Source organism: Dermacentor albipictus, chromosome 7 (genome assembly GCF_038994185.2).
Source record: "Dermacentor albipictus isolate Rhodes 1998 colony chromosome 7, USDA_Dalb.pri_finalv2, whole genome shotgun sequence".
NCBI classification, from domain to species: Eukaryota; Metazoa; Arthropoda; class Arachnida; order Ixodida; family Ixodidae; genus Dermacentor; species Dermacentor albipictus.
Window position 1 is genome coordinate 136,382,167 of NC_091827.1, and position 15,468 is coordinate 136,397,634.

The 15,468-nt window shown below is 46.1% G+C and overlaps 1 protein-coding gene across 3 annotated transcripts in view; it reads left to right on the plus strand.

The window, feature by feature from the left end:
- The window catches only part of LOC135897789 (cytosolic endo-beta-N-acetylglucosaminidase-like), a 435,797-nt gene that overhangs the window by 279,588 nt on the left and 140,741 nt on the right, over window positions 1-15,468 (plus strand). For all 3 annotated transcript variants that reach the window (XM_070521112.1, XM_070521111.1, XM_070521113.1), the window contains one exon: window positions 10,353-10,534. In XM_070521112.1, coding sequence (XP_070377213.1) covers window positions 10,353-10,534 — 182 coding nt within the window. The remainder of the gene's footprint in view (window positions 1-10,352; window positions 10,535-15,468) is intronic.

The window sequence follows — 15,468 nt, forward strand, 5'->3', positions numbered from 1 at the left end:
ACAATGCGGTGAATAAGCACACGTTCAGTACAGGCTCTGTGCGGAGTAACGAGCTGCGCGCTTGCCGTACAAAGCGACAGTCCTGAAAGCGGTGTGGCCACCTTGCGCAGTGAACGGCACAGTTTGGCGGCTGTCACAGAGACGGCTCCACAAGAGCGAATGCAGGAACACCTTATACAGAAATTTCGACCACGTTAGCAGGACAGGCGCGAGGACTTAGACAGTTCGAACGGGGCACAGTTCTTGCCTCTTGAACTGAGACGTTCAATTTTCTTGGTTGGATGCTGCAATGTCGGCGAGGGGATTGCGACGCGATGGAAATTCTGGGAGGTAAACTAGACAAGATGGCTGGGGGAAGGAGCGGCGGATTGCCGGAAGGGCTGGCTGCCGTGCTGGCACGGCCGAGAGGCGTTGCCGAACGCTTGAGAGCGACGGCGGCAATACTGGTCGACGTGTTCGGGAGTGCAGCAGGAATAACAGATGGGACGGTTGTCAGGCATCCTCCAAGGATTAGCTCACGGTGCGGTCCAAGATGCAGCAGCGGTTTCCGGTGGCACCGGTTGGGACTGGGTAGAGAAAGGCGGTGGCGGAGGCTTGCATATTGCCTGTGCATATGTAAGAGGCGCGGCCACAGGCAGGACTGGCTGCGCATAGGTGAGAGGCGAGGCGATAGGCTACACTGTCAGCGCAGAGTTGAGGTTCGCGGCTGCAGGCGACTGGTGGTGCGCAGAAGGGACAACTTGAGTGGCCTCTTTGGAAACGAGGGTGCGGAGCGTGTTTGGAAGGCGGAAGTTGGGCTCCTGAGTGATGGGAACTAAAGAAAGTTGACGAGCAACTTCCTCACGGACGAAGCCCTTAACTTGCCGTAAGACTGAGGATTAGTCACACTTGTTGTCAAGGCTCACCAACGAGTCGGCGCTTCGCGGAGGACGCTGAGTCGAAGCGCGTTGCTTCCTTAACTAATACTAACTGAGGCATACGCTGAAGACTTCAGAAACGGTGCGCGGATTTGTTGCTAGGAGCATCTGGAGTGCGCCATCATCAATGTCTTTCAGTGTGTGGTAAATTCTCTCAGCTTCGGGCATGGCGGCGTTGACTCGTTTACAAAGGTCCACAACGTCTTCCGGGTAGCTCGTGAACCTCTCCGCCGTCTGCTGTGCTCGGGCACGCAAGCGTTGGTCATCACGAAGCTTGCGAACAGCCGGTCGGCCGAATACTTCCGTGAAGGCTGTCTTGTAGACTGACCAAATGGGCACGTCAATTTCGGGGATCCAAAACCAGAGTTGGGTAACGCCAGCCAGATAAAAGATGACGTGGGTTAACTTGGCTCGATCATACCGTTTGTTGTGCACGCTCACCCGTTCGTATGACGCAAACCAGTCTTCCACGTCTTCGTCATCTGCACCGCTGAAGATCTTGAGGTCCCGTTGTCACGGAACGCCGGTGCAGGTGACCGACTGTGGGGTCGGCGCCGTTTGAGATGAGGTGTCCGTCATGGCTGGCGGTGGCGTTCTTGATCGCAGCTCCAGGGTTTCAAGCAACGGGGTTTGAAGCCCAGCACCTCCACTAATTGAGAAGAGGTTGAATAGCGGCTCCTTGTGCAAAGGCACATCGACCGGGAACGGCGCGGCAACCGAAGCACTGTCCTAAAAGACGCCAGCAATCAGCAGCATGAGCCGAGCCGAGCCGCGCGTTGGCGATGTGGCTGTACCGCGAGAAGCATCTTCTTCACAGCTCCTTCACTCCCTACAAGAAATAGCGCAACTTCGTTTCTTCCGCCAGCTCATTGTCTGCTCTGAGGAAAAAGCGAGCTAATGTCTTCCGCAAACATGGCAACGATCTCAGTAGGTTTGTAAATGCAGCATTAGAGAAAGCGCTGTACATTGTCTCTTCTCTCGCTACTAATGAATGTGTACAGCAGCTGAGTGCGGGAGACATCCTATGTGGTCATGCTATTCATCCGGTTCACAAACTACGTCCGCACACTATCTTGAAGGGTGAAATAAACATTGGCAATCTCTCGCAGGAGCCCCAGTCGTTATTTTTTAATGACCCCAGTCATTACTTTTCGAGGACTTTAGGAAAGAATCTATTCGAATTAAAACAACTAAGCAGCCCAGCGCTAATAATGGTTTGATGTCAGCAGAAATTCTTGCTGCTATAAAAGAAAAAGATATGCTTTGGAATCTGTGTCACCTAGCCCCTTACTGGAACACACTTCGTCTAAAATTTAAACTTTGCAGAAATGTAATCACTTTCGCAAAAAGTTTAGGGAAGCCCGGTTGGACAGCCGTAAAGCCTGGTCCCTAATGAATGGCTTCAGAGGTGTAAAAAACTACGTAACGAGAACTACTTTCTTTCCCAATTTTCATCTGATGGTCAGAGTATAGCAAAGGATTTTAATGATTTCTTTTCTAGAATATTAGGTTCTCCTAGACCACATCCGGATTCATGTGCACTAAAAATAAGTAACCTGCAATCGGCTTATCTGCTCCTTCTGACTGATTGTGATCTAAAAACAATTTTTTTATAGTCTTAAACTAAACAAGTCCGTAGGTACGGATGGCACCTCCGTGATTGAGCTTCAAAGAAACTATAGCTACATCAAGGATGTTTTCATAGCAATATTCAACGAAATCTTGTCATGTGGCATTATTTCAGTCAGACTAAAAACAGCAATCATTATACCACTCTATAAGAAAGGATCTCGGGGATGAAAGTTGAAAACTATCGCCCTATATCAGTTTCACCTGGCATAACATAAATTTTAAAGAAACATATGCTGCTCACTATGAATAGCTTCCTTTATAATAGGAACATGTTATTACCGCAGCAATACGGCTTTATAAAAGCAAAGGCACTCAGGCACTTTTGCAGGATTTTTCCGATTTCCTGAATTTCTCTTTCGAAAGTAACCGAGTAGCGTGCGCATTGTTTCTTGATGTAAGCCAGGTATTCGACAGTGTCTTCCACAACTTGTTGTTAACGAAGCCTTCGATGATGAGATTCCTGGGTTTGCTTCTGTCACTTATCGATAATTTTCTCCGGGGCCGGTTTCAGTACTTCTCCATTCAAAACTTTCACAGCACCGTTTTGCCAATCAAAGCCGGTGTTCCACAAGATTCAGTATCAAGCCATCTTCTATTTAAAATTTACGGTAATGATCTGTCTAATGCAGTACCCATTAAAGTATTTCAGTATGCAGACGATACAATGTTAGTTTCTCGTGGAAATCAATAATATGATGCAGCTTCTCATTTACAAGATGCAGCAAGGAAGGCAATGGACTGGTTCGCAACAAATTTGGCTGACATTAACTTATTAAAAATGCTACTTCTCTGCTTTCGAAGTCCTTTAAAGAGAGCACACCTGACTAGGGAAATAATATTACAAAATTATCATTGCAATCCATGTTCTTGCAATCCTATTGACTAAACATCATCCGTAAAATATGTCGGTTTGCGTTTTGACAGCGATCTTTCATGGAATTCGCATGTTTCTTATGTCTCTAAGAGGATTCGCTCAATGCTATGCTTAATCTATAAAATCCGTCACTTCACGCCGATATCAGTCAGGAAAACGACCGCGCATGCGTTGTGCTACAGTGCAGTCCGATACGGAATTACTGCCTATGGTCATTGCGCTCTTCGTTGGCAAAAAATAATTACCTCACTAATGCGCTCCTTTTTAAAAACTTCGAGGTTATGAATTAGGAGTCCAATTCCTGATTAATAAGGATATACCTGGTAACATACAGGAATTCTATAGCATTAACGAAAGGGTGGCAGGCATTCTTGTGAAACCTAATAAGACGTACAAATTGAAATCGTACGTGTCATCAAGGCAACACCGACATTTTAATGATATCAATGCAAGATTTTCCCTCGGTTTCACTGCATACAATAGCCCTGAGACATTTCTGGGACAATCGTTATGCAGACCTTATGCAACTCCCCGTAGCCTTAGACCAAGATGGCTTTATTAAATACCTCGTTGCGCTACAAAGTGCCACAAAAGAATGCGCGAATACTATGTTCCTGCGTCGTTTACTTATTTACCTTGTAACGAGCTCCAGTACCCATCAAAAGATAAGCTCAAGAAAGCACTAAAACGTGCAGACTTGAGCGGTGATAACACAAAAAGAAATAGACCTCACTTCATCATCGTCATCATCAGCCTCGTTACGCCCACTGCAGGGCAAGGGCCTCTCCCATACTTCTCCAACAACCCCGGTGATGCACTAATTGTGGCCATGTCGTCCCTGCAAACTTCTTCATCACATCCACCCACCAAACTTTCTGCCGCCCCCTGCTACGATTTCCTTGCCTTGGAATCCAGTCCGCAACCCTTAATGACCATCGGTTATCTTCCCCCCTCATTACATGCTCTGCCCATGCCCATTTCCTTTTCTTGATTTCAACTAAGATGTCACTAACTCGCGTTTGTTCCTTCACCAAATCTGCTCTTTTCTTATCCCTTAAGGTTACACCCATCATTGTTATTTCCATAGCTCGTTGCGTCGTCCTCAGTTTAAGTAGAATCCTTTTCGCAAGCCTTCAGGTTTCTGCCCCGTAGGTGAGTACTAGTAAGACACAGCTATTATACACTTTTCTGTTGAGGGATAATAGCAACCTGCTGTTCATGATCTTTGAATGCCAGCCAAACGCACCCCAGCCCATTCTTATTCTTCTGATTATTTCCGTCTCATGATCCGGATCCGCCGTCATTACCTGCCCTAAGTGGATGTATTCCCTTACCATTTCCAGTGCATCGCTACCTATTGTAAATTGCTGTTCTTTTCCGAGACTGTTAAACATTACTTTAGTTTTCTGAAGATTAATTTTTAGACCCACTCTTCTGCTTTGCCTCTCCAGGTCAGTGAGCATGCATTGCAATAGGTCCCTTGAGTTAATAAGCAAGGCAATATCATCAGCGAATCGCAAGTTACTAAGGTATTCTGCATTGACTTTTATCCCCAATTCTTCCCAATCCAGGTCTCTGAATACCTCCTGTACACACGCTGTGAATAGCATTGGAGAGATCGTATCTCCCTGCCTGACGCCTTTATTGGAATTTTGTTGTTTTCTTTATGGAGGACTATGGTGGCTGTGGAGCCGCTATAGATGTCTTTCAGTATTTTTACATACGGCTCGTCTACACCCCGATTGCGTAATGCCTCCATGACTTCTGAGGTTTCGACAGAATCAAACGCTTTCTCGTAATCAATGAAAGCTATATATAAAGGTTGGTTATATTCCGCAACTTTCTCTATCACCTGATTGATAGTGTGAATATGGTCGATTGTTGAGTAGCCTTTACAGAATCTTGCCTCGTCCTTTGCTTGGCAGAAGTCTAAGGTGCTCCTGATTCTATTTGCGATTACCTTAGTAAATAGTTTGTAGGCAACGGACAGTAAGCTGATCGGTCTATAATTTTTCAAGTCTTTGGCGTCTCTTTTCTTATGAATTAGGATTCTGTTAGCGTTCTTCCAAGATTCCGGTACGCTGGAGGTCACGAGGCATTGCGTGTACAGGGTGGCCACTTTCTCTTGAACAATCTGCCCACCATCCTTCAACAAATCTGCTGTTACCTGATCCTCCCCAGCTGCCTTCCCCCTTTGAATAGCTCTCAAGGCTTTCTTTACTTCTTCCGGCGTTACTTTTGGGATTTCGAATTCCTCTAGACTATTCTCTTTCCGTTATCTTCGTGGGTGCCACTGGTACTGTATAAATCTCTATAGAACTCCTCAGCCACTTGAACTATCTCATCCATATTAGTAATGATATTGCCGGCTTTATCACTTAACGCATACATCTGATTCTGGCCAATTAGTTTCTTCACTGCTTTTAGGCTTTCTCCGTTCCTGAGAACACGTTCAATGCTATCCATATTATACTCCCCTATGTCAGCTTTCTTACGCTTGTTGATTAACTTCGATAGCTCTGCCAGTTCTATTCTAGCTATAAGGTTGGAGGCTTTCATACATTGGCATTTCTTGATCAGATCTTTCGTCTCCTGCCATAGCTTACTGGTATCCTGTCTAACGCAGTTACCACCAACTTCTATTGCACACTCCTTAACGATGCCCATAAGACTGTCGTTCTTTGTTTCAACACTAAGATCCTCTGCCTGAGCTAAAGCCGAATACCGGTTCTGTAGCTTGACCCGAAATACCTCTGTTTTCCCTCTTACCGCTAACTCATTGATCGGCTTCTTATGTACCAGTTTCTTCCGTTCCCTCCTCAGCTCTAGGCTAATTCGAGTTCTTACCATCCTATGGTCACTGCAGCACACCTTGCTGAGCACGTCCACATCTTGTATGATGCCATGGTTAGCGCAGAGAATGAAGTCTATTTCATTTCTAATCTCGCCGTTCAGGCTCCTCCACGTCCACTTTCGGCTATCCCGCTTGCGGAAGAAGGTATTCATCATCCGCATATTATTCTGTTCCGCAAGCTCTACTAATAACTCTCCCCTGCTATTCCTAGAGCCTATGCCATATTCCCCCACTGACTTGTCTCCAGCCTGCTTCTTGCCTACCCTGGTATTGAAATCGCCCATCAATATAGTCAATTTTGTTGTGACTTTACCCATCGCCGATTCCACGTCTTCATAAAAGCTTTCGACTTCCTGGTCATCATGACTGGACGTAGGGGCGTAGACATGTACTACTTTCAATTTATGCCTCTTGTTAAGTTTCACAACAAGACCTGCCACCCTGTCGTTAATGCTATAGAATTCCTGTATGTTACCAGCTATATCCTTATTAATCAGGAATGCGACTCCTAGTTCTCGTCTCTCCGCTAAGCCCCGGTAGCACAGTACGTGCCTGCTTTTTAGCACTGTATATGCTTGTTTTCTCCTCCTAACATCACTGAGCCCTATTATATCCCATTTACTGCCCTCTAATTCCTCCAATAGCACTGCTAGAGTCGCCTCACTAGATAACGTTTTTGCGTTAAACGTTCCCAGGTTTATATTCCAATGGCGGCCGGTCCGGAGACCTGACCTCACTTACCTCCTCCTGTATTACGCATATAGAGTGGCTTTGGTTAAAAATGTGATGAGACAGTTTGTTTCTGCAAAAGTTTCATTGGAGCATTCTTGTTTTTCTTTAACTCATTTTGTACTTCGTAATCATGTACTCATTTTTTATTGTGCCATGTAAACTAATCATGTGGCATGGTGATAATTATACACACCAGATATGCCTCTCAAACCCGTATGTGTGCATACACGTATACGTACTATAAATGCGTATAATGTGCGTGTCGGTGTATGTATACACATTTCTTTGGTGTTATATTGCATAAAAAAGTATTTCTTTTTTTCTCTTTTCCGCTATTGAGCAGTTTGTATGCTGGGTGTCACGCTCTGTCAGTCAAGCCCAATGTGGCTTTGGTAAGCCTGATAAATGTATTATGTCTATAGAAATAATAAAACAGTTTTTTATTATTTATTATACGTGGCGGCACACATGAACAAGTACAGGGTATCTTGGACATCTTCAAAAGAGTCGCCATTGAAACTTTTTGGAACCTTAGGATTGTCTAGCGTGGCCTGCGATGGAGTTAGTGGCCATGGGGGGAGTAGATAGTCGCGTTCCTGCAGTGGGCTGAACTCGGGCGTCAGGGCTACCAGGTGGTGGCTGTATTAGTGAACAGCGGTTTCGACGGGCGAAGGTGATTCCGCGTTGGATGTGTGGCTCCGCAAAGGGGCGCCAAGCATGAGGCAGTCCTAGCCAGCACATCCACCAGTGTCACGACCCACTAGGAGACGAGAAAGCCTGTGTACAGCAGGGATAAAAGCACTTGATCAGAAGAGTAAACGCGACATTGTTGTCTGTTTTCGCACCTGCGCGCTGCTTCACAGTCGTTTTCATGGCCTGGCACATAGACGCGGCGATGTTATAGGATGTGGCAATTAGAGGTGTGTGCTGTTTATCTGGGAAATGTCAAGTGCCCGGTTCGTTGTAGGCGCGTGCGAGTGCTTCCTAGGGCAGGCGCACTTCTGTTGCTCATTGAAGGTTTCCATCAATCATCAGTTGCTAGTGAACCTTTGTCTTGTCCACATGGCCTCTCTTTCTCCGACAATTTTACCCCTCGCAACAACGATCAAAACCCCGCCTCGTCAAGGCATTCTCAGTGCGTGTGCGGTTGTCCTCACTCGGCAAAAAAAACGCAAACGCACCGAAGAAACCAACGGATGTTTGTGCAATCAAACACACGCGACCGTACGCCTCCTGCACGGAGCTTGCTGTTCATTCGATTCTGCTGACGTGTGATAAGGTGCATGTTGGCCAGACAGGTAGGTGTCTGAACACAAGGATCACATAGCATAACTACCACTGCTCTAGAAAAGATGCTGGTCACCGTGCCTTTCATTGTAGGGATTGCGGCTGCGTGCCGTAACAGAGAGATATCAAAGTGGTCTGCAAGGAAAGGTATAAGCTGGCGTGGGAAATTACAGAAGTACCTGATATTTCAAATCAGCATGAATAGTGCATCAGTTTCTCCTCGGTCACTTCATGTGACAAAGAAAAAGAAGTTTTTACAGCAAATCTGCATATGGCTGGCCGATTCGCCCGTGCGTCCCTCTTTTGGTCGCCTGTACGCCGCAAAATCCTCCGGTGCAACCCCATGCGCATAGGGGGAAAATAAGGAGAGGCACACGATTGATACTTTCGACGACGATAGTGACGTCCTTGCTCTCCATCGCAGCAGTTTCTCTCCGGCTCCGCAATGGGCAGGCCACGCGTCATACGTAGTCCTGGGGAGCAGGCAGCTTTCGATCAGCTACGCCGCAACCAGAACCGGGAACGAGCTCGTCTACGCCATGCCGATGCTGCAGCCCGGCCACAGAAACAGGCTCGTGCAGCCGAGTGAAAGCAGCAACTGCGTACTGAGGATCCGGCAGCCTATGAAGCCGTGCTTTAATGAGCCGTCGGGATTAACCCAGTGATAAACACCGGGGTCGCATGTCTCAGCTTCACTGGTTAACCATCTGTACAGACTGTTTGGGCGGTGGTTTTAAGGTAATTGAACGCGGCAGTGTCTCATGGTTTTGCATAGCACGGTTTTGCTTGCTTTAGAAAAGGACACAGACGCTGCTCGGCGCCGTCAGCAACTACCGCATCTGTAATTGCACCAGAAGACAAAACTCAAATGCTGCTCGGTGCTGCAGTACCAGCGAACGAATTGACATTCATGCTGCGTCTCGCTTCATCGCGAACTAAGCGACGAAAGCAAAGCGCATACGAAGCTACCAGCACTCGGCGCACTTCGCAGACTTCGCCGATTGCTTTGAAGATGAGGCCCGTGCCACGGCGCACTTTGTCCACATCGCAGATCGCTTTCAAAGTATGGGCGCTCACGCGGGGTACGCAGCAGCCACCGGTAGTGGCCGCATAAGTCTCAGTTTGACCTTGGCTGAGCTTGAAGGTCAGAGTTATGGAACCAAGCACTTTCTGTTTGTACCTGGAGTAGTAGAGCTATCGCTCTAATAAGAACACGCCACTTACTGTAAATGTTTACTTATTTTACGGCTTTTTTCCTCCCGCTTCTGTGGAAACGCGAAACCGTCGCACATGGAAATTGCGCCGAGTCAGTGTCTTTTCCGACCAACCAAATAACGGTGAAACGCTGCGGGACTGCTTGGCATGGTACCACCTGTGCAGCAGCCACGCTGCTCTATCTTTGCCTTCATAACCGCAGAGAGTTGTCCGCTTGTATACAAGTTTATACGGCCAATAAAACTTCGTATAGCTGTCCATGAATTCGCTATCGAGATTGAAGATTCGCCGTTCGGGCGAAACTACGACTATTTCAATAGGGAAGTGAAAGAAAAGTCCCCCTCCGCCTTTATTGTTTTCTGGAAACCAGATGGTTAAAAACCAGCGCGGGTCATTCACATGGCCTCCGTTATATGAGGTGACGCCTGCGGCGCGCTGAACATCTCAGGCTCTGAGCCTTCCGTCATGTCCGTTAACCACTAGGTGCTCGTGTCATCCGCTTAGGTGCTATATAAAGCCAGCTACTAGAAATTTGACAAATACCAGCCTCGTGGCGTTGCCGAAAGTATATTATTGAAGGTTATTTTTAAACAAAATTTGCCAAAGTCAGAATTTAACTCCGTGTGTTCGAAGTTATATCGTATCAGCCGCAGCTTTGTCAATGGCGTTTCTGATAGCCCATAATGACAGAAAGCTGCGGTAGTTGGTAAGGATTCATTATGCAAAAAAGAGGTGAGGCGTGCAGACAGGATACAAGAGTCTCAGAGAAGTGGATAGCCTGCGTGTTCCCTTGCTTAAACAACCAAGGCCTGCAGTTTACAAGAAAACCTCGGGTACACAGATTGCGTCGAGCATCCCGTGGTACAACCTGGCCAAGCAGCAGCTCCAACCACGTGATCAAGGCATGGGTCTTTGCCTGGGCTGCGGCTCGGCTACCGTGGACACGACGACCGCGTACAACGGCGGGGGCTGCCTGCGCCTGCAGTTTGAGCCCAAGGAGGCGGGTGCTAGGCCTTATTTCAGGTCAGGACGATTCCAGACCTTTCAGTGCCGTAGCTACCGATTCGCTGCGTAAATCTCGCATCTCTTGGAGGGAGACGCACCACACGGGCTCACTAACTCACACGAAATTCAAACGGCCATAGCGCCATGAAAACAATTGTACCTGAAAACAAGGAGCCTACAGAAAACACCCCATAGCCGCTGTGTATTCTGCAATGCACGTTTACTTCATAACTGAGACGACTCTGGAAAAGCGCAATGTCTTTAAATGTTTATGTTCGCGGAGAAATTTACTAAAAAGACTTAACAAAGACAGAGACAGGAAGAGATATCTCACGTTGCTACTTGACACGTTTCCTCTCCACTGCATTGCAGCATCATTCCTATTTCTCTCCCAGAAAACACGGAGAAGGCTGGATATCGTAATTCAAGACGATGAGCAAAACAAAAACTACAACCGACCTAATTAGCCATTTCAAACACCTTCAAGCGAGTAATAAATTTACTGCTCCCCACGCTCTTAGTGAAATCCACATCCAGGGACCGTCAGTCACCTCGCCTTGCCTCCCCGTGGGGGGACATTGCCCCCTGTTCTTTCTTGGAACCGAGGTGTCTACTCGACTGGGGCGGTACCACTGCCACTTTTCAAACCTGCTTTTATTCTTGAATAAAGCCAGTTGACTCAATAAGTAAGTTAATAAGTTACTTGAATAAGTAAGTCGACTCTCCGTTCTTAACATGTCAAAACGTGTATTCCTTGCCCCCGCTAAACCGAGCTCCCCAAGAGTAGTGACCCAGGACATTTACGTTTTTTTTTTCGAACACTAGCCATGGAGGATGCTACTCCTACTCTCGTTGAGGGAGACGACGCCACAATTACGTCTCCTGTCATCGCCGCAGCGCTTCAGCTTCTCAGCTTTTAGCCCGAAGATCCCCCAGTGTCATTTATGCAAGTAGAGGCTGGCTTTAAACTCCGGCACATGACTTCACCGCCAGCAAAGTACTTGAACGTCGCCGCGGGACTATTTATTTATTTATTTATTTATAAGTATGCCATATAATATTGTGTGTTATAAATATAATGCACAACTTTACAAGAAGTGAGTGTACAAATCCTCGCGGAATTTTTCGCGGCTAGTGATGGAGACCAGGCTATCACAAAGATCACTATAGAGTGCAATATCTTGTGGCAATGGTGAGGAATTAAATGCTTTAGTTCCACCAAACATTCGTTTGAGGCTGAGACGATTATGAAGATGCCTAAAACTACGTAGTGGGGTAACAAGGGGCAATTTATGCTGTGTTGTGCCGTGAATGTATTTGTGCAGCAGACATAATAGTATGATTACCCTACGGGTACATAATGCTTGAAGGGATAAGTCTGCTTTAATTCGAAGGACACTAGAGTACCGGTCGTAGTTGGGCGAAATTAATCTGGCGTCTCTGTTTTGTACTGCTTGTAACATTAAAATTAGCTAATCTTGATGAGGGGACCAGATTGACGAAGCAAATTAAAGCTGCTAAGGGACTAAGGTTACGTACGCTAACTTGTGTGTGCTAGCAACTGAGTGACGTAGGTTTCCAGGTAAATAGCCTAGTGCTTGTGATGCCTTAGCGTATATGCTAATGATATGGGTTTTACATGAAAGATTAGGTGCGAGATTTAAGCCCAAGTACTTACATGACTGTGCCCAAGCCACTGGAGAGTTGTTTTTTAAGTAGGAAAAGTTTGAATTTGATAATACGAGCAAATGATACTTCGTACTTTGACAAGTTGAGTGCCATTAGCCAAGTCAAACACAAGGAATGGATTTAGTTCAGATTATTTCTAAGGCAGATGTGGTCATAAGGACTTTTAATAGCTCTATACATAATACAATCGTCGGCAAATAGTGGCATGCAAGAGGAAATGTTAGAGGGTGAGTTATTAATGTAAATTAGAAAAAGCATGCAGAGGACCCAAAACACTACCTTGTGGCCAGAAGTCACATCATAAACAGAGGAAGAATAAGAATATGCTACTGTTACCTGCCTACGAAATGTCCAAAAAATTTGAAGCCAAGATAGCGTTTGTGAGTCAAGTTCAAGAGCGTGTAATTTTGAAATGAGCCGAGAGTGAGCAACACGATCGAATGCTTTAGAGTAGTCTGGAAAGATGCAAACAGTTTGAAGGTTGTCATCCATGTTAAAATGCAAGCCGGATGCGACTTCGAATAGCTGCGTGAACCAGAAGAAAGGGGGTTAACCGAGGTGCCCGATTCTTATTAATCATATCAAGAAAACGTAGGGGAAGTTCCTTGTACTTAATGATTGAAATAAAGAAATGATAAACTAATAACAATGAAAGTGGATGAAAAGCCAACTTGCCGCAGATGGGGAAAGATCCCACGTTTTGCCATTACGCGTGCGATATTCATATAGCTGTGTGTCGTACGAAAATGATTTCCTGAGCCAATGCTTATTATTATAGAAGAAGTTGTTAGACTGGAAGTAGTAAAAATATTAGATTCAAATATGTGTTCGTGCAATTTGCAAAAGATCCAGGTTAGCGAGATAGGGCGGTAATTTTCCGCCGAATTCTTGTTACTGCTTTTGAACACGGCAGCTATTTTGCCAACTTTGCAGTCGTTCCGAAGCAGTTCTAACGATAACCACTGCGTGAAAATTATACATAGGATATGGCTAGACATGGACACGGTATTTTTCAGTCTCTTGGAATTTATGTTATGTATGCTTGCGCAAGATGGTACTATAATATTTGAAATTAGTTTTGCTATCCTTCTGCTGTAATGGTGATTGGCACCATTAATCGAAAATCGAGATTGGAAACAATGGGCCCTCGGGAATGATCTTCAATGGCGAATACTGATGTAAAGAACCTGTTAAACTCATGTCATAGTGACCGCACAGAAAGATGGGGACAGCGAAAAAGAAAATAAATACGACATGGGCGGCAACATACTGCCCATTTCATTTTAGTGTTTTCTTCCGCTGTCCCCGCCATAATTTGCGTTCACTATAATAGGCAGTAAACACCCTCTAGGCCAAACTGAAGTGCTGTTGAATGCAGGTTGTTGAACTTAAATGCAGATTGTTGATCGGACATCAATCTCCGTTCATCTTTAACGGGCTACTAAAGGTTAATATCAAGTCAAGTTGAAGTGATTGAGCAAGTCTCTAGAACGTCTAAGGCGTTAATATAATAGCGAACAGAGCTTTAGTAACCGAGAAATTGAGGTACATGCATGACACGATTTGAGACTCCCCAGGGGCATTCATGTACTAGCCGGCTGACGAAGGCACTCCTCATCACAATTTATGTCACTAGTACTCAACTACTCGGAATAAAAAGATGATTTCATTAGATTATAAGACGGAAGAAAATGCTACTTGTCTGCTTCTATTCGATTCGAAGGAAAAATAAAATTTAGACGTTATCGCTGAGCAGTATGGGTGGTCAAAAGTTTCATTTTCACTCGACTTTACGTGCCCGACTCTGCGCCGCTCGCGCTTTGGAGTTTCAGTTGTTTCGTTATCGCGTCGTGCTGCGCTGGTTCTGCTGGCTCGCAAAACTTGCATTTGGAACAAGCAGCGAGAATGCCACATCCATGTGATGCCGTGGGATGCCCGAACGGTCCGCGGAACTTGGCCAAGGCCAGTTTCAGCGCCCACTCTAACGTTACTTATCACTGTGTGCCAAGGAGAGAACCTCTCCGTTCGAAGTGGTTAAGTGTCGTAGCTCTGCTACAGCGCGTCCTCAAAGAGCCGAAAAATGTCATAGTGTGCTCGCTGCACTTTCGTCCAGAGTATTATGAATTCAACGCCCGCTCACGGAAGCCATGTGGAGTGCCTTTTAAAGCAATGCTTTCCCGTAGTGCTGTTAAGTCAGCCTTGCCTGCATTCTCCGAAGCGCAAGAACAGCTGCATGACGAAGACTTGGCGGTGAGTGCGGCATTTGGTTTTCTCGAAGGAAAAGCTACAAATGTCCGAATATGTTGAGCCATGGCATACAGTTGCTTTCATTTTCAGGATGAACATAGCGAATCGGAAACCAGCGCTTCGACAGCCAGCTGCAACAAAAGTGACGCGCTGGTACGCAAAATGAGCGAAAACTGGCTGGCGCTCTCGCTCGATAACTGCACTGGCAGAAGTCGCTGCACAAATTTGGTGCACCTGACGCCCGCTTCACAGGTTGTTCGCTATTTTCTAGGCGACTCCTGACGCGGGAACCGATGCAAGCCTCTCGTCGAGCACTGCCGAAAAACGTTGCGGTAGTAGTGGAAATACTAAATCTGCGCAAGTCCGCCTGCTCGGCACGAGCATTGGCGAGTTCGCTTGTGGTTGTGTTCGCACTTCCCGAACTGGGCTTATCCGGCTATGATACAGGATACCTATATCTGCATTTCTCCTTGTTCGTATGTACAGAGCCACACTGAATTCACGAAATGCAGTGTTCTTTTGTTGAGGAGAGGAGTATCGCAAGGGCAGTAAAACTGTGATGTCATTGTGATTGCTTAGGTTAATGCAGTGTATTTTATAGCTGTTGTGTTACTAATTCATAGCTGAGAAAATGTTCCAAAAGCCAGGGGAACTCATGCTTCAAAGTGTTGTTTACACTGGCTTTACTCAACAACAAAGTATAACAAAAACATAGACGTTTCGCCCCCTACGCCCTATTGTTTCTTTTGTTGGGTCGCCGACATACAACTTGTCTAAGCTTCTGGTTGAAATTTTAAAGCCGCTTTCGGAAGGGAGCACGTTCACGGTCAAGAATTCTAAAGAGTTTGTTACCGCGGTACGCCAGCAGCAGCTTCGGGACGACGATGTTATGGTATCCTACGATGTAGTGTCCTTGTTCACGAATGTGCCGATAGCATTGGCTACGGATATTATTGAGAAACGCCTGCAGGAGGACTGTACGTTAGGAAGCCGTACTTCCCTGACTGTTGACGACA